The following is a 24169-nucleotide window of genomic DNA, read 5'->3' as shown; positions in this document are numbered from 1 at the left end:
ACATTCAAAAGTGGAGGCTCTCCAAAGCCAAGCAGACTTCAACTGTGACACGCTGTTACCTAGCAACAATAATCGAGCCTCTTTGATGGACCACGGGAGGCGAGGATTTGTGTGCACGCTTCTCCTGGAGAAAATAAAGGCCATGAAAGAATGCGAGAAATTCTGCTGAATATAGCAGCGTGCAGACTGGACCTTCCAGAGTTTCAGAGTTTTATAGGCACTCGCCATTAAATTTCTGCGCAAATGTCACAGTCAGCTCTCACGCAGGGTTGTTTCTGCTGTATTTTCCTTTCACAGGCATTTGAGATGCTGCAGTACACCTAAAAAACATTTTATTATTCATATGCATTACAGTATTTACCTGTTCTAATGGTGTCTGCCTCATCTTACCCTCAAGCAATAAATCATCTTTTGTTTATTAGACCATTCTATATCATACCTTATTTATTTCTCTATTTCTGTTTCTGTTATTTATTGCATTTTTAATATAATTTTACAAGGCATATTAACCTTCAATACCAAAGGTGCTTTTTATCAGGTTGTGGTCAGGACTTTGTGCAGGCCAGTCAAGTTCTTCCATATCAAACTCAAAGCTCATTCATGTCTTTATAGACCTTGCTTTGGGCACTGATGTACAGTCAAAGTTGGGAGCATAAAATTGTTAAACATTTCTTGGTCTGCTGAAGCAGTAAGAGTTCATTTTATTGGAACTTAGGGGCCGAATCCGACTGCCTCCTCAAAAACAACCCCACACTATAATCATAATCCCCCCTTCACCAAACTTTATACTTGGCACAATGCAGTCAGACAAGTACTGTTCTCCTGGCAACTGACTTCCACACCCAGACCCATCCATCGAACTGTAAGATTTCGCTATTGCTCTAGAGTTCAGTAGCATCTGATGTTTGCGTTGTGATTTCGTGATGTGAGGTTTGGATGGATTTGAGCTGCTCGGCCATGGAGACTCTCTCCATTCCATCAGTTTCTCTAACTCTACTGTTCTTGATCTAATCTGAAGCTACAGGAAGTTTGGAGGTGTGTAGTGATGATGAACTCTGAAGCTACATGAAGTTTGGAGGTGTGTAGTGATGATGAACTCTGAAGCTACATGAAGTTTGGAGGTGTGTAGTGATTAACTCTGAAGCTACATGAAGTTTGGAGGTGTGTAGTGATGTACTCTGAAGCTACATGAAGTTTGGAGGTGTGTAGTGATGTAGTGACTCTGCAGAAAGTAGGTAAACTCTGTGCACTATGCTCCTCAGCACCCGCTGACTCCGCTCTGTAAAAGAGTCGCTGTCGTTTCCAGTCTCTTCCACTGTGTTATAATATCACTGACAGTTGACTGTGGAATATTTAGTAGTGAGTAGTAAAATTTCATGACTGGACTTGGTGCACAAGTGCTGCATCCTATCACAGTACCACAGTGCTGGAGTTCACTGAGCTCCTGAGAGAGACCCATTCTTTCAGTAATGATTGTAGAAGCAGTCTGCATGACTAAATGCTGTTTTTGTACACCTGTGGATCTGGAAGTGATTCAGGAACACCTGAGTTCAGTGATCTGGATGGGTGCAATCCAAATTGCATTTCGATGGGATATGAAGAAGGTAGTTTAAGCACAAAAACTGATGCAGATATTGTTAAACTGGATTTCATTGCAAATACAAAAAAGTGCTCTAGATTTTGTCTACATTTGGTTTATTGTGCACAGATGAAAGTTTGTACATTTGGCTAATAAACTTGATTTACAAATCTGATAATTTTTTTGAAGGGGTGGTCTTTTTTAACTTCTTACATCTGGCAATCTCTGTATAGTCTTGTAAATTTGTTAAAATTTAAAAAATACATTCATTTTAGCCTGTTCTGTTGTCTTTCTTTTGTGTGTTAGTTTAGAAACAGGAAATATGTGTCTAATAAGAGATTAGACTACAATGCTGGATCAGCGATAATCAATTACAGATTTATGTTCAGAGAAAGCTTGAGTACATTAGCTGTTTCATCCTTTATCAAGCTCTGTTTTTTTCCACCATGTGTCTCGATTTAGTTCATCACTGTGTGTTTGTAGCTTTAAATAGCTAGTGATTAGAAGACAGCTGCAGGTACAGAGGGTGGGTGTTGGTCTACTGGAAGAGCTGAACTTCAGCAGACATTTAATTCACAGAGATGAATAGCCGTGGAAAAGTCTGCGCAGGGCCTTGGATCGGACTTGATAAATTCCATTATAGGGGTAGTGGAGCTGTAATATTTTGAGTTGTCAGGGGCGATCTCTCCCGGTTTGATTTATCTGGGCTGTTTTGGATGTGATCATTATTTGGTGCAGTATGATGAGAACCAGGGCTCGTCAGTCCTGCCACTCAGTTGCCGTGTCAGCCTTGAAGATCAGCCTTGCCCCAGAGGACGGGGAAATTGGAATGGTGTAAAGCCTCTTCATCTGATTATTGGCTAAGTGGTTGTGTTCTGTAAGATAGTAACAAAACATTTTTGGCTCTGGGAAAGAAATTGATCTGCTGTGTTTGACTGGATAAGATAAATCAGACAGAGAACGACCACTGTTAATTTGATTTGCTGGACAAAGAGCATTAGAGCAAGATTAGAGCAAAATCGCCAGCTCAGCAGTTTAACCTACGTATCTATCATTTAGTGCTCACTGGAAACTTAAGAATTGGTGTGCAGCTCAAATAGACGGTGTTAAAAAGGCTTGCAAGCAAATGTTACTTTAATTGGGAGCGTTCTTGTAGAATTTCCAGAACAATTATTAATACAATATAGCAGGTGTCTGCAATAGGCAGTCAAGCTTGAAACATCTGACCTGTGAGGTTGTTTGAACTATAATGAAAGATAATAAAAAAAACTAATAATAAAAAGCTTCTCTGGTGAGCTTTTGTTTACATGCCTCCCCTGTCTGTCTGTCACACTCAGCGTTACTTTCTACCCGTTCTCGCTTTTCCACCCGTTCTTGGGCTCCCTATCTCCTTATAAGGGCGTTTTTTTTTTTCTCGGCCGTGTCCCAATTCACTAGCCTGGGCAGCGGTACTGTATTGGACCACGACCCTGGCGACATGGGTTCAACAACCCTTATGTCTGTAGCACTCCATCCCATTACCTTTCATTTTCCAAAACAGATTTTTTTTTTTTTTGTGGCCCACCACAAAATATCTGGCCCATGATCAAATTTAATAACCCCTGCAATATAGTATCGGATTGTTCTCAGCGCAAAGTTCCAAAGCAGCATCTCTAATGGTACAGGGGAGTGTAAGGGCCCATGGCATGGAGACCCTGCACATATCTGAAGCTCCTGTCCAATCTTCTGTACAATGAGTTGCAGCATCAAATTTAAAATGGGTGAATATTGGCAAAAAAAACAATAAAGTTTATCCATTTGAACATTAAATATCTTGTCTTTGTAGTGAATTCAATTGAACATACACTGCCACCTGGATTTAACTAAGCAAATGATGTGGGGTTGATGCTGCAGTTGGTCTGCAGGTCTGGGTTCAGCAACAGTATGTGCTGAAAGAATGAGGTCAGCTGACTACCTGAATATACTGAATATAGACCAGATTATTCCATCAATGGATTTGTTCTTCCCTGATGGTCACGGCCATATTCCAAGATAACAATGCCAGACTTCATGGAGCTGGAATTGTGAAAGAGTGATTCAGGGAGCATGAGATCATCATTTTCACACATGGATTTGAATTGAGAGTTCACCACAGAGTCTAGATCTTATCCTCATTGAGAATCTTTGGGATGTGCTGGATGGAGAAGAGCTGCTTTGTGCAGTGGTCAGACTCTACCATCATCAATGCTGCTGCAAGATCCTGGTGAAAAATTTATGCAACACTGGATTATAATAACAGTCTTCCAAATATTAGTGTGTGACCTTTTTTCTTTTTCTTTTTCTTTTTTTTGGTGGCAAGGCCAGCAGTGTAGACTGTAGAAGGATTTGCATATCATTTTATCCTGTTTTTATTTATGTTTTAAACAAAAAAGTACAAACACAATAATAAGATTGAAATAAAATTATTAAAATAAAGTAAAATGCACTTTCCTGTTCATTATAAACATGATTAACAGGAATCTGTTAAGTTGTCAATAATAAGTGTTATTTTGGAGCTAGATGTGGTGGAGGCTAATTCCCCAGATTTAATCCCCAGTTTTTATTGCCAAGGTTTAAACTAGATTAAGATCAGTGTTTATTTCGATCAGATTATTTAGTGTTGCTGTTTATCTGCTGTATTTTGGCCGTGAGAGGCCAGCGCTGTATCATTAGATCATTTCCACTCCGTTTGAGCCGCCTGGCTCTGTTTACAGATGAGGAGAATATGGGTTCGTCTTTGGCTCTGGAGTTTTGAAAGCTTTAATTATACCGCACCTCATGGTTTGGCTCTTGTGCTCGAATGAGGAGGACTCAATAATGCCTGCGACCGATGTATAAAAGTCCTATTGATTTTCCTGCCTAATGGCAGCTAAATGACTGCGAGTGATGGACCTGGAATGAGGTGGTGCCGTGCCGTGCTGAATGACTGTGTTTGTCACAGTGTGGGATGAGTAATGTTATTGCTACTCCCACATAATGCCAGACCCACACAGCGTCGGTGGAGCGATTGTGAAGGACAACCACGCGCTTGTGGCCTGCACGGCTCACTTTTGAATAATGTGCAGAGCTTTTGCATGTTTGAAGCACAGGAACAGTTTTACAGGGCCTGATATAGGGGTGGATGCTGAAAGATTTAGTCAGATGAGATCCTGATGTATGTTAGAAAAAATGAGAAAAAACATAAGAAAAAAATGAACATCAGTCTATAAATAGCTTAAAAAAAATAAAGTTAAATAAATCAATTTAAAACTCAGTTTAACCACTTAATTTTTTTTTTATTCCTTACAGATGTAAGTGATGCAAACCCTTTTTTTCTGCAGTAAAATAGCTCAGAAAATGTTAAATCTCTTACAGGACACTTGGAGAAGCTGCCTGTTTTCTCTCTACTCCACTAAATAGGGAATCAACAGGAGTCAACCCAAATTCTGTATGTTTGAAAATTGACATAAAAACTAGACATACATAACAAAATTAAAGGTTTGAAGGACATGAACATAAAAGGAAGTTCAGGAAAGAGACAATTTTATGGTTTTATTTATTATTTTTTGACATTTTCTATTACAATTACCATTATGCTTTTCAATAATGTTTCTTATCAAAATGAAAGCTTTTTATGTAATCCTTAAATAGAAATCCTCAAAATTTAGTGGTGTAATTAATGGGTTAAGAAAAAAGAGGCTTTAGATTTCTGAATAATGCAAAATAACCAGACTAAACTTCCATGATCTTAGCCAGTCTTAACTCCAGTCTTAACTCCAGTCTTAACTCCAGTCTTAACTCCAGTCTTAACTCCAGTCTAAACTCTAGTCTAAACTCCAGTCTTAACTCCAGTCTTAACTCCAGTCTTAACTCCAGTCTTAACTCCAGTCTTAACTCCAGTCTAAACTCCAGTCTAAACTCCAGTCTGAACTCCAGTCTATTCACCCAGATCTTCATGCGGACCTCATTACCCAACGTTCCACCAATCACGAGTGAGTGTTGTACATCCTCAAGGTTGTCCTGACCTAAACTGATGATAAATCCTACACCTAACTGGATTTACGCATAGGGCCCAGCCAAGAGGTATTAATATTATTATTATTATTATTTACCCAACTAACAAGAACAGCTACAGGAAGCTCTAAACTATATCTCACCCAAAGTATACCCAGCAGATACAGCAAGTTTAGTAGTTTGTAGTTTTACCCACAGTTACATATGAATCACTAAAAAAGAATTAACTAATGATCATAAAATAAAACTGAATAATATATTGATCAAGCTAAATATTGTATAAGATAAAAATACTGATTATGTATTTAATCTAGCCTGACACAATATACTATAGAACTAAACCTATCCATATTCTTTCAGTGCACACCGTATTGATTGTGAACACACACACAGGCCACAGAGCTGTCAGTGAGCAGCGTTGATGCAGGCAGATCGGTATTAAATGTACTTCCTGTGACTGCTGATTAGCTGAATATGCTCTCTCTGCATGTGGTATGTTCCTCGCGGGGCTCCACAGCCCGTTTTTTCCCCGATCACAGCGACGTCTGTGAGGTGTGAAGTGAATTCCGTCCCGTCTTGTGCGTTCGAGTGTGTATGTGTGCGTGGGAGTAGGATGAAATGATCTGGCTCTCTCAGGCTCCATCATCCATACAAAACCAAATCAGCCCCCACATGCCGCTGTCCTTGGGCTGTGTGTGCCGATATGATTCACAGCCTGTATGTACCATTTTCAGTGAGGCAGGCTTCTCCACTTCACACACAAACCTCAAAAACCCCATTATGCATAAAGAAACTAAGAAAACTTACATTTGCAGTTTAAAGTATTGCATTTTAATTTGGGATTAGTCAGTCAGTCAATCAGTCAGTCAATCAGTCAGTTATTCATTCAGTCAGTCAGTCAATCAGGCAATCAGTCAGTCAGTTAATCAGTCAGTTAATCAGTCAGTCAGTCAGTCAGTGAGTCAATCAGTGAGTCAGTTAATCAGTCAGTCAGTCAGTTAATCAGTCAGTTAATCAGTCAGTCAGTCAGTCAGTGAGTCAATCAGTGAGTCAGTTAATCAGTCAGTCAGTCAGTCAGTCAGTTAATCAGTCAGTTAATCAGTCAGTCAGTCACTCAATCAGTCACTCATTCATTCATTCACTCACTCAGCCACTTATTCACTCATTCAGCCAGCCAATCAGTCTGTCAGTCTGTCAAAATGTATAATTTCATTATACATTTTGCATGGTAGATTATTTCTAAAGTCATCCAAACTAAGAAAAACTAATAGAATTATTAATAAACAAAAAAGTGTTAAACAAGCCAGACTGTGTTTTAGATTTTAGATTTTTCAAAGGAGCACCTCTTGATTAGATATGAGGTAGAGTCACCTGGAATGATCAGCTTTCAGTTAACAGCTGTGCTGAACTCATCAAGAGTTAATTACTTGAATTTCTTGCCTCTTAATGTGTTTGAAAGCATCAGTTGTGAAGAAAGGTAGAGTTGGTATACAGTAAATAGAGCAGTCACTGCATACAGATCACAGTTATTATAAAATGTACATTGTAAAATCTGCGCAGTTTAGACACATTCAGATTCCAGAATCCAGTCTCGAAATTCACTTTTTGACTGTCTTTTTGTTCTTGTTGCTTCTCTCAGGGAGTGACCTACTGTGGAGAAAGCTCCGCCAGCAGTCTGACCATGGCTAACGTGCCCTGGCACGAGGAGGTCATTCACTTTGTGCAGCAACTGGAAAACCTGCTTCCGGACTACGAGATAGCCTGTGAGCACGAGCACTCCAACTGCCTGCTCCTCGCCCACCACAAGGTAAAGCTGCACACCTCCTGCTTCCTTTCTCCCGGAAAATAACAAACCCCTCCTGCATGTAAACCGCTGCTAGTCGTTAAGATGCTTCTAACATTTCTCTAAATGTCAAGCTGTCCTTCAACACCAGCATTAACTCCAGTGCAAGGGGAGGAGTACACCCCCCTGCCCCTGTTCTCTGCAGCCTCTTAATGTTAAGCTGTTTAAATCTGCTTTTTTCCTCGTTCTTTTATTTATTGTTTCTACCCATTGTGTGGGCATTATGTCTGTTTCAAACAATGTATGTTTGTTTCAAACAAATGCGGGTGTGCATAGTCTACATGCAGCTCTGTGCAGCACATAATGTGGTTTTACACCGTGTTATTTTGTTATTCACACTAATACCAGCCTTCAAACAGCCCCTGATTGTAATTCTGTTGCAGTGTTTTTTTTTGTTTTTTTATCCATTGGCACGCAGTGGAATATTTCCAAGGCAAATCATGCAAAACTTCAGACCTCATTAATGTCTTCAGCCGTTATTCTTGTTTTTCTCTCAGTTTTCCCATTACGACTTACACAGTCTCTAAAAATGAGCTGTGGTCTGAAATCAGCTCTATGGATATATTGCCTCCTGTCTAGCTTGATTACTCTAACAATATTACTTTAACAGAGCTTCCATGAATACATAATAATGATGATTGATTGCATCACAGACTCTTAAAGTTGTTTCTGGTGGCATTTTTACACCTAAAAGTCCGAAGCAAATTTTATTTTTTTATTTTATATATATATTGTGTTCATTTGGTTCAGTTAGTTTTGGTTTCACACTGAAGTTTATTAAGCATTACTGGGTATTACAGTATGACGCTAAAATAATATAGCAGTATTTTAAGTTATTTGTGCAGTAACAGTGTTTTGGCGATATTTCAAAACGTTAAAAATATTGCAATAATTTCAAGAGCATAGTAGAAACAAAAAAAAATAGATATTTTTTTGTCTATTTTATAAAGAACTGTAACCTACCAATTATTTTGTATAAAATAATGTAATGTTACAAAAAATACCAAAAAACTAAATATAAAACAGAATATCTACAACAATTTTACAAAAATACCTACAGTAGCTTTACACTAAATTGCAAAAACAAAATCACAACATTTTTATAGTTATATAAAAATTGTACAAATATCATAGTAAGCGATACAATAAGGCCCAACCCCGTTTTACCCCGTGGTGTACTGATTCTTGTTAGGCTGGAGGGGTTGGTTAGGGAAAGTGTTGGGGCTACACGGTCCTTTAAACTGACATTTTTCAGAGGAACACTCCAAACAGAGGAGTATGAGAATCACTGATAAGATGGCACTGGCACAAGCAACCAAAGAAATTCACAAATTTTGGTATTCTTTTCTTATTATAGAATTACGATAAACACACTACCATATATTACCATAGTTTATTGTGTAGTTCCAGTGTTTTTTGGACATTTTCTTCATAACAAGCAAAAAAAAAACAACAAGTTGCTAATAGTTTGTGTCATTAGCTACCTAGCTAAATTTTCCTTAATGGTCCACCTTAAATGGTGCAACAGACAGCAGAGGCTGCAGCATTTAAGGTGGAATGGAAAAATAACATTAATTCACGCTAATTAAAGCTAATTTCAGCTTCCAGTTACAGATGCAATACGGAATGGACATAATCTGATTCCTCGTTTTATGTTGCCTTTTGTTCTTGTTTAATGTTGTTGCTGTCCATTAAAATATGTATCTCCAAAATAGCAACTTTACAGGAGAGAGAGAAAACTTTCTTAACTTTTAAATGAAAGTTTATTTCAGTTAATTTTGGAAAATTTCTATTGGTTCATTCATCAAGAGGTTTTGTTACAGTGTTAGGGGCCGTTAGTGAGTTCAGATTATGTAGAAAACATTCTCTCACACATAGATTCTATAAGAAAGAAAGAAACTGTCGCGCGGCGCTCACCTAGTGTTTTTTTCCCCCGCGAGACAGGTTTAAGCTTGATGAGAAATATTCGTGCCAATAGTTCTCGTCACACCCCTAATATGTATGTATATATATATATATATATATATATATATATATATATATATATATATATATATATATATATTAATAGTCTCCAATTCATTGTTTTATTGTTTATTGATCCTCATTGCTCAGTCTAGATTTACTTTCTGCTGTGCACTTTCAGTTAGCTGAAAGTATAATTACAGCACTTTCATTTATTTCCTTCACCTCTCATGCTATGCTCAAAGCTACAAAAATAGTAACTGCAAATTAGACGGCCAGTCAATGAGTCGATTTCCTCACCCGGACCATCACTGCTCCAGCCCACACAGACAGACGATCAGAGAAGTGCGGTGTGCTCCTGGTCTACAGTGCTGCAGCACAGTGGTAGCAGGGCCACTTGAGTTTATGTGGGTAGAAACTAAAGGTGTGTGTGTGTGTGTGTGTGTGAGAGTGTGTGTGTGTGTGTTGCCTACAGGGGGCAGTGGCAGGGACAGGCTGGTGACATGGGTTCCATATTTAGAGCCAATTATAGTTAAGTGTAAGAGGGAGAGAGAGAGGGCTGCGAGGAATCTCTTAAAAGAACTAATGTTTCTTAGAGTCTTTTCACACCTGTGTTTGGTTTCTATGGTGCAAACAAATAAACCACACAAGCATATAGTCTCCCCTGATTGGTCAGAGCTGTCTAGCACAGTAGCAAGAAAGTAGAGAGCAGTGAATGCAGCACATACCACACTCAATGTGTAAACAGCATAGAGCAGCAGGGGGACAGCATTTGTTTATTTGTTCTCGCCACAAGCAAACCACTTTAAAGTTCGTTTGGGACTGGACCGAGACCACATCTGAGTGTGATTACTGTTTTCACACCTGCTCAATCGAACCACACTAAGGGTACAAACGAACCAAAGTCCATTTTAATCAGACCAAATAGTGCTGGTGTGAAAACGCCCTTAGAGAAAAAGATCTTCCTCTAACTGCTGATTAAAGTAAAACGAACATTTAAGCTATATTTGATTTGACTATGTGGAAGGTGGACTGTGGAATGAAGTTCTGCACACTTATTGAAATATCTTATTTACTAGGGGTGTCACGATTTCGATATTTTATCGAAATCAATCAAAATTATGTCATGGTCATGTCGAGCATCGAAGTCAAAAAGATATTCGACGATCCCTCCCTCTAAGCTACTGAAGCACATGCGTGCGCTATGCAAATGGTGCAGCACACTGTAGCCAACGCTGCGGACATTGTGACTGCTCAAAAAGCAGCCCTTTCTCCAGAGAATGTGAACATTCTCATCTTCTTAAAGAAAAACTTGAAAATATAAAAATAACAGTTGTTTTGTCTAGCCTCAAATATGTTAATAGTTTTGGTACCTTAAGGAGCATCTTCTCTCAGATAAAGTTAATAATATATCTTTATTAAAGACAAAAACTTGTCATTCTCAGGGACCGAAAAAGTCTTAAAGTTTTATTTTTCATGTTTAACTGTTATAGTATAGTATAGTAGGAGTTCAGTTTGTTAAGGCTCTAACTGTTCTATTACTTTGTACATGACTGTTCCAGTATTTTATTAGTATTGTTTTGTTATGTTGCACATTGCTGTTTTAATAGTGCACACTGCTGCTACCCAAAAAAGCCACTAGATGGCATTACATATATATCTTAATTAAATTATTTAAATTTGACCATTAATGCCTAATGTGGCGTATTACAGAACACTTGTATCACTTTGCATCACTTATATCAAGCCCACCTTTTGAAATAAGATATTGTAAATTTGATGAATCAAACCAATGACTGACCATAGACTAATCTAAAACTGGCATAGGCCTCTCTGCTGTAAAAAAAAAGAAAAATCGAGAATCGAATCGAATCGTGACCCTAAAATCGGAAATAAAATCAAATCGAGGATTTAGAGAATCGTGACACCCCTATTATCTACTGTGTAATTGTTTTACAGTATGATGCAAGCCAGGGTTCTTTAGTTCCTTGAGGGTCACAGTCAAGCACAATTTGGTATACGATAGGGGTTCTTAACCTTTTTAACTGTAGGCTCCAATGTGCTTGACCATGTAAAGAACCTTTCATCTTCAACACAACTCTAAATTTTAAGAAACAAGTCAGCGCAATCATTAGAGAAAAAAAATTATCAGCTTAGGAACGTACTGTAGCTGAGCTCAAAAACATCCTGTCTTTTCAGGACCTGGAGCTGGTGCCCACGTAAAACTCAGAGCTGCAGAGGCAGACAGCTTTGTCAGGGGTTAATCTGAAATGTCAGTCTGGGCAGGTGCGAAGGCGAACAGGTGTGATCTACATACGTACAGACAGGTATAGACAATGCCAGTACAAACACTCAATCGATGCGACAGACTGTCACTGATTTCTGTCAGCATGATAAATCTGAAATACTGTATATAGAGATAGAAACACAGGCAAAACAAAGCATGTTGCTACGAAATCCAAACCTCCACATGGCCATATAGACACACTCATTCACACACATACAGATGCCAGATGCAGATGGTCCTAATATATATAGCTGCAGGCATGCATTAAAAATATGTAAAAAATACTGTATGTACTGATTCCATTGTTAGGAACGCACTGCTACAGCAGTATTATGCTTCCACCACCATGTTTAACAGTTGCTACACAGTGAAAAATATATATACATTTGATCTGATCGGTGCGTTTACACAAACTTGGGTAATCAGATAAATGCAAAAACTCACAGAATAAGATGTGACAAACATCATGTAAAATCCAAACAGTGCTGCTGCCTTTGCATTTGGGCACTAGCGGTGGATTTTGTTCCTGCTTCATGCATGTAATGTCAGGTTCACGCAAAACAATTTTAACCCAGTTTTGCAGTCGCTGACAGTTTCTTGTTGATCGCCAACAAAAGCTGAACTACTTAAAGATGCTCGCCAAGCTGTTGGCAACTGATTGCCGACCAGTCACAGACTCCTGGCAAATATTTGGCATGCTAGATATCTGACCCAGTCGGCAACTGGGAGTCAGGAGCAGCGGTTACATACTGCCAATGGAATTACAGAGGAAGTGAGAACCACAGGTCCAAAACACAGCCTCTGCATTACCAGAGCTAAACATTTATTGAGAGTCTGAGCACTTTGTGTCCCCTGTTATATCATAAAATGACTGTTAAATTCTAGAAGGAGCCTGCGAATGAGTCGTTTATGAACGGGGGGAAAAAACTTTAAATTAAAAATAATGATGAACTACTTGTTCTGAGTATTTCTTTAATCTTAGAAGAAGTAGAATAATGTATTTTACTAAAAAAAGCAAAGAAAGTGTGCTTGTATATTTCAATTTATCTACAGTAAACAGGTTTTACACATTAAGCACTAGCATTAGATACAGGCTTATAGCTGCGAGGAGTTTAAAATGATAAAAATAATGTCTGCAGTACTAAAACATATAAACCCATTCATTCTGGACTCACTTCAAGTGTGTGTTCTCCTTTCTGGAATAGTTCTGGTGTGTTCTCGTAATAAAACGTGTTTCTGGAGAGCAGCCAGGTGAGTCTGCCATTTCATCAGTCATGTAGTGTGAAAGACTCACGATTTTAGCATAACCAGTGGTGTAGTGTAAACAGCAGAACAACTGACCACTCAAAAAGTCCTGTAGTGTGAATTTGGCATAAAGGTGTGTAACCGAAGTCTGGAAAACGTAGAGTTGAATTGGATGTGAAATCTCCTGGCCTGACTGCATTACTGCCATCTCCACGCCTCTACCTAGCACAGCTGTGACTCATGCGGGTGCTTGAAAAGCCATTGTTCCTTTAATACGAGGCAATTTCTCAAAGCCTGCTCCACAAGGCCACAGTCAGTAACTCGGGGCAACCTTCATTATTATTCTTCCTGCCTTTTCCTCTCCACTCTCGTCTAGTTAAAACACGGTGCCCGCGACGATGCCAGATATGATGCTTCAATTTGCACTTGGCTCTGCGCTGTCTGGAGGGATTGGAGACATTATCAGCTTGTGTTGTTCTCTGCTGCTGCGTCTTGCTGTAGATGTACAGTAAGTAAAGCTGTGGCTCTGCTGTGGTTTCCCAGTGAGTGATGTGGCCTGGGCACAGTTTGGCGGAGCTTTTTACTGCAGAACTACCAGACCACAGAACGCAGGATCAAACACATAATTAATTCTAGCAGGACGACGCTGCTGCTGCAACCGCTGCTGCTGCAACCGCTGCTGCTTTAGCACCTCTGTAATAAAAGAAGAGATTTAATGATCAGGGAAATGTGGTATGTTCAGTAAAGCCCAGACACGTGCTCCCTCGTTTATTCAATTATTCAATTACCCATAAATGAGAGCTTTAAAACAGCCCTGCAGAGTCTGCAGATGGGGATCAGCTTTCAATACAGCATTTCTGTTGGCTACTTTAGAAAGTTTGTTCTGCTTTGCAGTGTTTTTGCTATTAAACGCACTTTATTTTTAAGGTCGTCTCAGGCTGTCTACTTGTACTCTTCCACCAGCTAAATAAAAGGCCTTTTATATGTGTAATACACTTGAGTGTAAGTCATATTGGAGTGATGTTTTGATTTATATCAGTATAACTTGCTGAAGCAATTAATAATAATAATAATAATAATAATAATAATAATAAAATAATAACAATAATAATAATGATTTCAATTTCTTATTTTTCCATATGAATCTAAGATTAAGCTTTAGCTGTCCACCCTTTTGTGGTAACATCACGTTAATTAAATAAATGATATTAAAGTCAACCATGTTTTCATGAAATTAAATTTTTTTGCTAAAATTGTCCACTTCGTAATGCATGACAAAAAAATTGAAAAACAAAAATAAAGAGGGATTACATCAGGAAAGTATGACTTTTGTGTAGTCAAAAGTATTATAAATACAGTTCAGGCCAAAAGTTTTGACTCACCTTTTCTTTTTCAATTTGTTTTCTTTATTTTCATGACTATTTACATTGTAGATTCTCACTGAAGGCATCAAAACTATGAATGAACACGTGCAGTTTTATGCACTTAACAAAAAAAGGTAAAATAACAAAAAAAAAATGTTTTATATTCTAGTTTCTTCAAAATAACCACCATTTGCTCTGATTACTGCTTTGCACACTCTTGGCATCATTCTCTCAATGAGCTTCAAGCTTTATTTTTTTGTTAAGTACATAAAACTCCACATATGTTCATTAATAGTTTTGATGCCTTCAGTGAGAATCTACAATGTAAATAGTCATGAAATAAAGAAAACGCATTGAATGAGAAGTTTTAAGAGCCGGTCAGTACAGTCGTCTGATAATGAAAGCATGTGTTTGTGGCTGAAGGTGAAGGAAGGCTAATGGAGGAATCATGTAATCTCCTAATACGTAGCCTTGACTAGAGAGGCGTGACTATCTCTTAGTGTGATCTGTTGGGATAACAAGCTTGTTGCACCATCCTGAAAATTAAAGACCAGGCTTTTTATTTCGGCCGTCCTTCTTTTCTGCTTGTTCCTTGAAAGGTCAAGGTGAGTCTAAAGCATACCTGTTATCATTGGGTGCAGTGATTGGAAGTAGGGCCTCTGCTCCAATCAGCAGACTTCCCCCGCTTCTATAAGAGCTACAGTAAGTCGCTCTGAGCTTGTTGTTGTGATTGTTGTGGTTGTGTGTAGAGGAATGCTGAGGGGATTGGCAGAGGTTTATGGGTTGTATGGATTTAGTATTCTCCAGCCAAGGAGATACAGGCCTTCCCAAAAGCACTCATCTACTGATTATCAGGGTCCGGAGGTCAGAAGAACCCTGAGGGAGCTCACCTAAACTGTTCAGTTGAGCAAATTAGTCTATAATAAAAACACAGGGCTTAAGAAGCCCCGTCCCTAGAGACCTACCGTCTCCAAACGTTCGCAGACTGACTGTGGAGGTAGTGCTGTATCTGGATGTACAATTTCACTGTGGATCATCTCAACACCACGGTTCTGTTTGGTCTAAGCAGTGTGTCTGCCTCAGTGTCCACAAAGTCCACAGAACAGGTCAGGAAGCTTGTCACTACTCTTGTAGCTGGAGATGAGTCACTGTCTCTCGTTCCTCTTTGGTGTGAAACTCAGTTAGTTCTGCTCCTCACTGAGGCTCAGGGGAGAGACTTTCAGGCATCAGTGCAAATTGATTTGATGTGTGAGAAAACAAACGGAAAACAAAGCTGTTCTGAACCCTTTACACCCTTCAAGTGAGACTTCATTCAAGAATTAAATTTCAGATTTGGATATGTTGAAACTTTGGATGTTTAAAGGATGTTTCACCTTCAACATACAGTGATGTGAAAAAGTATTTGCTTTTGTTTCTTTAGTTAACCTTTTTTTATTAGCTTTTTTTTGTCTTACTAAACTTTAATATCAGACAAAGATAACCGTTTTTTTTATTATAATTTTATTTATTAAAGGAAAAATATATCAAAACCAGTCCAGCCCTGTGTGAAGACATGTTTGCCCTATGTTTGACCTAATACCTTGGTTGTGCCATCCTTAGCAGCAACAACTGCAGTCAAGATTTACCGCTAACTGGCAACAGTATCACTTTCACATCTTTGTGGAAGAATTTTGACCTCTGCTTGAGGTCACAAACAGATGTCCGGACATTCTCCTTCAGGATTGTTTGATAAACAGCAGAATTCCGACTTCAATCTATTACAGCAAGTTGTTCAGGCTCTGAAGCAGCAAAGCAGCCCCAGACTATCACACTACCACCACCATGTTTTACGTTCAGTATGATTTTCTTTTTCTGAAATTATGTGTTAGGTTCACGCCATGAGTTACGGGACACACACCTTCCAAAAAGTTCCACTTTTGTAACGTCTGTCAAAGAATATTGACTTAAAGTTCTGGGGAACATCAAAATATTTGTTGGATAATGTGAGATGGGCCATTGTGTTCTTTTTGACCAGCAGTGGTTTTTGCCTTGAAAACCTTTTTCTCACAGTCTCTTTCTTATTATTGAATAATTATCACTGACCTAAATTGAGGAGAGTGAGACCTGCAGTTCTTTTAATGTTGTTCTGGGTTCTTTTTTGACCTTCTGGATGAGTTGTCCATGCCATTTTGGAGTAATTCCTAAAGCTTTATAAATGACTTTGTAAGCTTTTCCAGACTGATAGATGATCAATGACAATTGTGTTCTCATCTGTTTTTGAATTTCTTTAGACTGAGGCATAATGTGTTGCTTTTTGAGATCTTTTAGCTGCTTCATGTTGTCAGACAAATTATATTTAAATGATTCTTGATTCTACAGGTCTGGTAGTAATCAGGCCTGGTTGTGGTTAATAATGAAATTGAGATTTCCGCTTTTCAGAAAGTGTGATTAATCACAGTCAATTTATGGTGGGCGAACACTTTTTCACAATCATTGTTTAAAAAGTGCTTTTAATGTTTACTCAGGTTATGTTTGTTTGATATTACAGTTTGTTTGATAATCTGATGAAAACACAAGGCTTAAGAAGCCCTGCCCCTAGAGACCTAATATCTCAGAGCTTTTGCAGACTGCGGAGTTACCATTTTTGCGTCTGTCTCCCGGAAGCTGCAGGCGAGTGTGGAGAAAGAGATAACACGACAGCATGACAAACCTCTGGGGTTTAGCGCGCCGCTGACGAGCTAACGGGTGGGGGAGATTTGACCTGTGGAAAGCAGAGTTAACACAGTGGGATTTAATGCTCTGTTCTGTGCTGTCAGAGACAGAAGAATGCTTTCTTTTTAAATACATTTTATTCATTTTTTTTTCAAGCAAAATCATACAATGGACAAAGTGACCACATTCGAATAACTGTAAGATATAAAACATAAAGCAAAGATGATCTTAAAGAAAAATAAAGAAAGAAATTACAGCACTTTTAGCTTACCACCAAATTACATGCATGACATCAATTATATTCTGACTGTTAACATCCTACCCTAAGTCACTCAGCTATTAATGACCCAAAAGACACAGCAGACTACATTTCAAAACGAAAAAATAAATCAGTTAGTGAATTAAACATAAATTCCCCATTCATGGACATTTAGATTACATTACATTACATTACCCAATGCCTGACCCAAGGGTGACGCTGCTCAAAAACATTTCCACCCTTAAAGATGTTTTCGCTGGGGCACCAAGCGGAAGTCAGGAGATCACTGGTTCGAATCCTGGTCATGCAGCTTGCCATCAGCAGACGTGGATCACTTGGCGCTCACTCAGTCGTGTGATGTGAACTACTTGAAGATTCTTGTTGAGCTGTTGTTGAGTGATCGCCCACAAGTCACAGATGCCCAGCAAATATCTAGCATGTTTAATATCTGATCCAGTCATCAACTGGGAGTCACTATCAATAACTACCTACAGCCAATGTGATCATATAGAAAGAGAAAACCACAGGTCCAAAACTCCCCTGTTATATGAGGAAAGTACTTGTCCTGAGTATTTTTTTTTATTTTAGAAAGTAGAATAATGTACTTTACTAATAATGTAAGTAAGAAAAGTGTGCCTGTATATTTCCATTATTCTACAGTAAACATGTTTTAGTCTGTAAAGATGCTGCATTACTGCTACTGTGAGCTGATTGGTGACTGGTTGGTGATCTGACACTGTAGTCACAGTCAAAGCTTTAAAAGTTTAAAAGGTTTATAACTGGAATTTAAAAGCGTAAAACATTATGTCTACAGAACTGAAACATTTGATATAGTTCTATGTTATGAGGACATAAGTACATATTTCAGTATAAAATGGATCAACCACTTACAAACTCTTATTTTGCTTAGTTGCTTCATATGAACTCACTGGACTCACTTCAGGTGGGTATTCTCCTCTTTGGGGATTTTCTGCTTTGGCATTGGTAGTTCTCGTATCTGTTTCATTCTGAGGTGATCTCGTGATAGACAAGTTTCTGGAGAGCAGCCAGATGAGTTGTCGATTTCCTACGGTGAAAAATCCTGTAATCTGTGACCCCGTGTCGCTGATCAGTCGTGTAGTGTGAACAGCATAACGACTGACCACTCAGAAACCTGGCATCAAATCTTCATTAACTGCACTGCGACTGTTCCCTCGGTAGTATCATTGACGAGCTGGCTAATGCGAAACAAGCATCCCAGTAATGGAATGGTTCCAGGCTGTCCCGAGCTCTGTGGATTAAGACTTCTGCTCCTGACTGCACTTCCATGTCGTTAATTAGCCGAGCGAGCGCTTGCTTTGTTTGTTTTCTCTTATGGGACTGCCTAGCCTTGATCTGAGCTCCACGGTTTGCTGGGCACAGGTTCCTACTTACACTAGTGGAGAGAAAGAGTGTTTGTGGAAATGATCTGTGGAAATATTGATCTCTCAGAGAACAGGGAGAAGCTGTACTACTAATGCTACTACTATCAGAAATGATTGCTTGTATGTAGGCATGACATACATTGTCATACATGGGATTTTTAAGAATTGAAGCCGTTAGTACTCAGGTGATTATAAGGCCTAAATAATTATGTGGTATTATGCTGGGGAATGTGAAGAAAGAGAACTCCAATTGCTGTTGGGATAAATGTTTTATAAATTCGAAGTATGACGATATATCACTCTTCAAGACCAATTGTGAAAGATTATTAGTCAATTGTGAGAATTGTCAAAGCCCAGAGTTTACACTGACCACCACTGTTAACATAGTGTAAACAGTTGGTGCCGAGTGATCCAGCAGGCTAAGGCACTGCCACTATAATCAGAAGATCGCCGGTTTGAATCCTGTTTATGTAGCTTGCCATCAGCTACCGGAGCCCTGAGAGAGAACAATTGGCCTTGCTCTCTTTGGGTCGGTAGATGGCGCTCCTTCCCCACATCATTTCTAAGGTAATATTGATCAGCAGTTGCGCTTTCCTTTGCATTACCAGCAGTTCGAAAAGAGGCGGAGTCTGACTTCACATGTGTCGGAGGAGGCATGTGCTACTCTTCAGCCTTCTGGTGTTGGGGCATCACTAGTGATAGCGGGAGTCCTAATGAGTGGGTTGGGTAATTGGTCGTGTAAATTGTGAAAATGGGATAATTGAGAAACTCGCAAGTGAGAAATATCCAAACAGCCCACTCTCCGGCGCGCCGGCTCTGTCTGCCCGGGTTAGCGCCAGGAGCGACTGGGCTCTCCGGCACTGTCTGCCCGGCTTCAGTGCTTGGTGCAACCGGCTCTACGGTGCTGTTTGCTCACAGAACACTGGTCACTCCAGGCACTATACCCGGGCAAACAGCGCCAGAGAGCGGGTTGTTTGGATGTTAGCATTGCCAGTTAGCTAACTCTCCTGCTGTCCTTCTTTCTCCGCCCTCCTCCGGCTGTTGTTAGTAGGCGGTCCGTCAAAAACCCTGGAGATATCAGCCAATAGTATTCGCTGAGGGAGGCGACCCTGACTCCGCCCCCAAACTGTCAAAACCACCCCTTTCAAAATTCAATCCCAAAAAACTCACTTGTGTGAAAACTGCTGCCGCACTAAATTTGCATGGCACACGAGGAGAACTGTGAATTCGAGAGGAAAAAAACACCCAAGAGGAGAAAAATGAAGCTCGAGAGCGATTTTCTGTTCAGTTTTTTCGTGCTCACGAGAAGGTAATTTACACACACAAAATGTTAAAACACACTGGTTAATTTTTTTTTACCTGTTGTTTTTGCGCCCCCGACTTTTGACATTGATTTGACGCCATAGGTTTCTCAGTTTGTCCTTGTTTATCAGTATTTTGTTATCCTGCTGTCCTGAGAAAGTCCTGGTGTGTCTCTTGGTTACGGGGGTCTCTCAGGTTGGGTGTAATTAATTACTGACACTCTCTCTCTCTCTCTCTCTGGTGCAGTTTAAGGTGGAAGGCGAGTGGTGGACGTGGATAGACTATGAGCGTTTTCAGGAACTGATCCAGCGGTACGAGGACAGCGGAGGCGCTGAGACCTTCTCGGCTCTGGACTACGTGGCCAAGACTCCGAGCTGGGCCTTGTTCGGGGGAAGAGAACGAGGCTTCGACCCTTCAGACACACGTTTCCAGAGGAAGAACAAGACCAAAGATATCTCAGGGTGCTGATGGACAGTGTTCTCCTGCAGTTGTACCATCACTTTTTGATGTCTGTATTAGATCTTTTATCTTGGTGTTGAGGACATGTCTCAGATTATTGTGCCTCTAGGTTTTTTTTCTTGGATCATTTCTTTCTTCTCCGTGTTCATTTCAAGAGACCAGGTCAGTCTAGATCAGTGTTTCATATAACTTATAAAGCAGCGTACCACCTACGATCAAACCAACACATTTAAGTGTTAACCACCTACTAAAGCTATACTGTGTGGGCCTTACCCACTTTTACCCTCCCACAATCTAAAAAATATTGATTATTGTTTATTTTAAATGCAGTTTTCCTACTGAGACAAAATATAAAACAACCTAAAGTTATTATATTTTGTTCCCATTTACAGTATGTACAGTGTGTAAAAAACAGATACTGCTGAAAAACGTAAAACATTTACCACCATAAGGAGCCTGTCAGTGTTTACATTTAGTAACAAATGATCACTTTGACTTTTTTGAGGTTAATCTGTCAAAGAGAAATTGTCAGCATTTTAAAGGCAAATCATTTTAGGCATGTTTCATTAACACAATCAATTTAATGCTATCTTTCTTAAACAACACTTTAAAACTATTCTTTTTTTGTAATTACATTTCCAAATCTCTCTATAGTATCAAGGTCATTTAATAAAATAACCAGAATCACTGCAGCAGGTGCCGGAGTGTGCAAGGTACAGTATGTAAAGTGCAGACACTGCTGAAAAACGTAAAACATTTAGGAACCTGTCGGAGTTTACAGTTTGTAAATAATGATCACTTCGACTTTTTTAGGCATCTTTAATCAATTAAATGTAACAATATTTAGTCATTCGCATCGTAACAGCTTATAATTATACATTTTTGTAATTAAAAGTTTCTGCAAATGATTGATTATTTTTTGCTGTAAATGCAGTATACCTACTAATACATGCAATAAAGCTTGAGAGAATAGGGAGTAGTAATGGCATCCCCTTAAATTCTAGACTAATTATTGTGCTATTATCGTATTTTTCACACTGTAAGATGCACCTGATTTTAAGGCGCACTATCAATAAATGTCCATTTTCTGGTCTATTTTCATACCGGATTATAAGGCGTATTTTGTGTGACACTAGTAAATACTAGTAGGAACAGGGGTGTCGTCAAGTTTTCCTTCTAATTCAGCAGGTAAGCTAAGCTAAGTTATGAAACGAAACTGTAATTCTTAAAAAAAAAAAAAAAAACACATTTCAGATGAGTCAGACAAGTCAGTGCTGGATGTTAATCTACACAGATTTCTCTCCTAAAAAAAAAAATTGGGTGAGTAAAGTGCTTCCGTTTATTTACAGTAAGCTTAGATTCCCAGATTTCCACTAAAGCTGCACCATAAGCATTAGCGGATAACCACTAGTGGTTAGTGGCTAATGTTGCCCAAAAGCGCTACACTGAGGAGCCCTGAGTGTTCCATTAAACCAGGGTGATATTAGCTAGCAGTTCATCCTAGGGACCTTGTTTTAACATAGTAAACGCACAGGCTACAGTCCGATAGTACTCCCCTCTGAATGACGAAAGAGCTAGCGCTGCGGTTAGCAGTAATGCTAATGCTGTTTCAGCAATGCTAGCCAGGATTACTGCGGTTAGCAGCTAATGCTAATAATGCCGGAGAACTAAACTGAAACTCCTGTATAATGCTGCACTTTAGCGGAGTGATTTTACTGCTTAAAACCTTAATGTCTGAAGAATTCATACATAAGGGGCATTGATGATTTTTGGGAAAATTAAAGGATTTTAAGTGCGCCTTATAGTGCGAAAAATATGTATATGTATAAATATATCATACAGTAACGGTTGTTTTTGTGAATGGTGGAGTTCCACAAGGTTCATTTGTAGGACCTATGAATTTTTAAATAACTGAAGTGAAGTTTTATACAGAATCCACCAGGTTAAACACTAAACACAAACAAATCTAATGCTGTGGAATGTTAGATTAGAGGCTAAAATGTTTTAAATTTCGATTTCGATTAATATTTTTGAGCATACATTAAATGTTCTGAGGTTATCAAATGTTCTGGTGGACCACCACAGTTTGGGAACTACTGCTCTAGCATATCAAAAATCAGTTTGTGCTATCTCTGCACGTGCTCAAAACAGCTGCTCAAGATTTTCCAATATCTTTTTTCAGAAATGTCAGCTATTTGATTTTTAAAACATGTCCTGGTATTTTAAATCCTGGTACTTTTGCTGGTGGACTTTTGCTGCTGCTTCACTGTCTCACTCTCCCACCTCTGCCCTCAGACTGCTGATTCAGATCCTTATTAGCAGCAGACGTCACCTCAGAGGTCCAGCTTCAGTCTGGTGGGAACTGTGAAGAAAAGAAGCTCCATTTCCTCAGTCCCCTATTTAATTAGAGCAGTGATACTCAAACTGTGGTACGGGTAATACTGGTGGAACTCAAAGCATCTCAGGGTCCTACAGTAACTAAATTAACTCAGAATACAATTCAGCTTTTATTAAAATATTAAGGAATGTAGTGTATTAAGTCTCCTGTATCTGTAATTTTCCTAACATTACATTAGTTAGTGTTTAGTGCTTCAGTTCTTCATTCTCAAAACTGCAGTTTTATCATTACTAACATCAGTTTCATTGGTCCTAGAGTAAAACCCTGTGGAACTCCACAAGATCTGCTCTATCAATCAACAGTCACCAGCTGTTCACTACAGTTTCTGCACTACAGTTAATAGATAAATAAGGTAGTAAACACTGTAGTTCACTGATTGGCTCTCTTGTTCTTTATTTTTCTCTGTTTAAATCCTGATTCTGAGATTCTCAGTAGGATAAAATACTGTATTAACCAGAAACAATAATCAATCGAACTAGTTACCATAATATTAAATTACAGAGAGCGGGAAAACTCCACACAACAGAAGAGTGAAGAACAATTGGCCAAAGATATGACTGCATGTGTGTGTATATGTGTAAATGACACATCTGTAATTACTGTGTATAAATGAAATTAAAGCATGTGTGTGATCGCTACATGTGTTCCAGTTAAATGGATTAGTAGGTGGATCTTGGTAGACGCTGTAGAGTTTTAGTTTGGTCGTTGGTGGTACACTGTCTGAAAAGTTTAAGTGCGCCATAATCAATTCTACAGTGTAAAATTAGAGATTGCAATCAAACGGCTCTAAAAACATTCCAGCTGGTGTCTAATATCATTTTATCAACATTATAAATAAAAAAAAAATTACTGCTGAAAGGCACTCAACACAGTTCTTTGAAACCGTCTTGCTCCCCACTGATGTAGTGTTCTGATGTACAATTCTCATTGCTGAATTATTTCTTTGAATCCAAGTCTAAAGTCATGTTGTTTTCTTGAGTTATTGTGGTTATTTTAATGTTGCTTTAATTATCAGGTTGATTTTTTTTGGGTCTGAATGTTTTCATTGAATCATTGTTTTTTTTAGATAATTAAAAAATTGCGTGTGAAATGGAAACATTGTCATTTTTACCTGTTTGTGACTGCTGAATAGAGCTCAGATATGTTTTCTTTTACAGCAGGATCTTGGTGGGACTCTTAAAGTTGTCCTAAAGCTGTTGTCCGTAAGTTTAGTAAGTTAAGGATTTAAGGCCCTGCCTTGTGAGAACGAGTAATTGCACCAAGCATGTGGAGGAATCATTTTAAACTAGGCGGGTGTAATGCGGTCTTCTTTCAGAGCGGATGAATCCGATTCCATGTTATGTTTAGTCAGAGAGAGAGAGAG

The 24169-nt window shown here is 38.9% G+C and overlaps 1 protein-coding gene across 3 annotated transcripts in view; it reads left to right on the top strand.

Annotated features, from left to right (window-relative positions):
- tyw1 (tRNA-yW synthesizing protein 1 homolog (S. cerevisiae)) overlaps positions 1-23902 on the top strand; it is an 82967-nt gene extending 59065 nt beyond the window's left edge. For all 3 annotated transcript variants that reach the window (XM_007248656.4, XM_007248657.4, XM_007248655.4), the window contains exons 15-16: positions 7230-7397; positions 20196-23902. In XM_007248656.4, the coding sequence (XP_007248718.2) occupies positions 7230-7397; positions 20196-20417 (390 nt within the window). In that variant the 3' untranslated portion in view covers positions 20418-23902. The remainder of the gene's footprint in view (positions 1-7229; positions 7398-20195) is intronic.
- The last annotated feature ends 267 nt before the right edge of the window (positions 23903-24169 follow it).

This window comes from Astyanax mexicanus, chromosome 18 (assembly GCF_023375975.1).
Source record: "Astyanax mexicanus isolate ESR-SI-001 chromosome 18, AstMex3_surface, whole genome shotgun sequence".
Classification (NCBI taxonomy): Eukaryota; Metazoa; Chordata; class Actinopteri; order Characiformes; family Acestrorhamphidae; genus Astyanax; species Astyanax mexicanus.
This window is presented reverse-complemented; position numbering and strand designations above follow the sequence as displayed.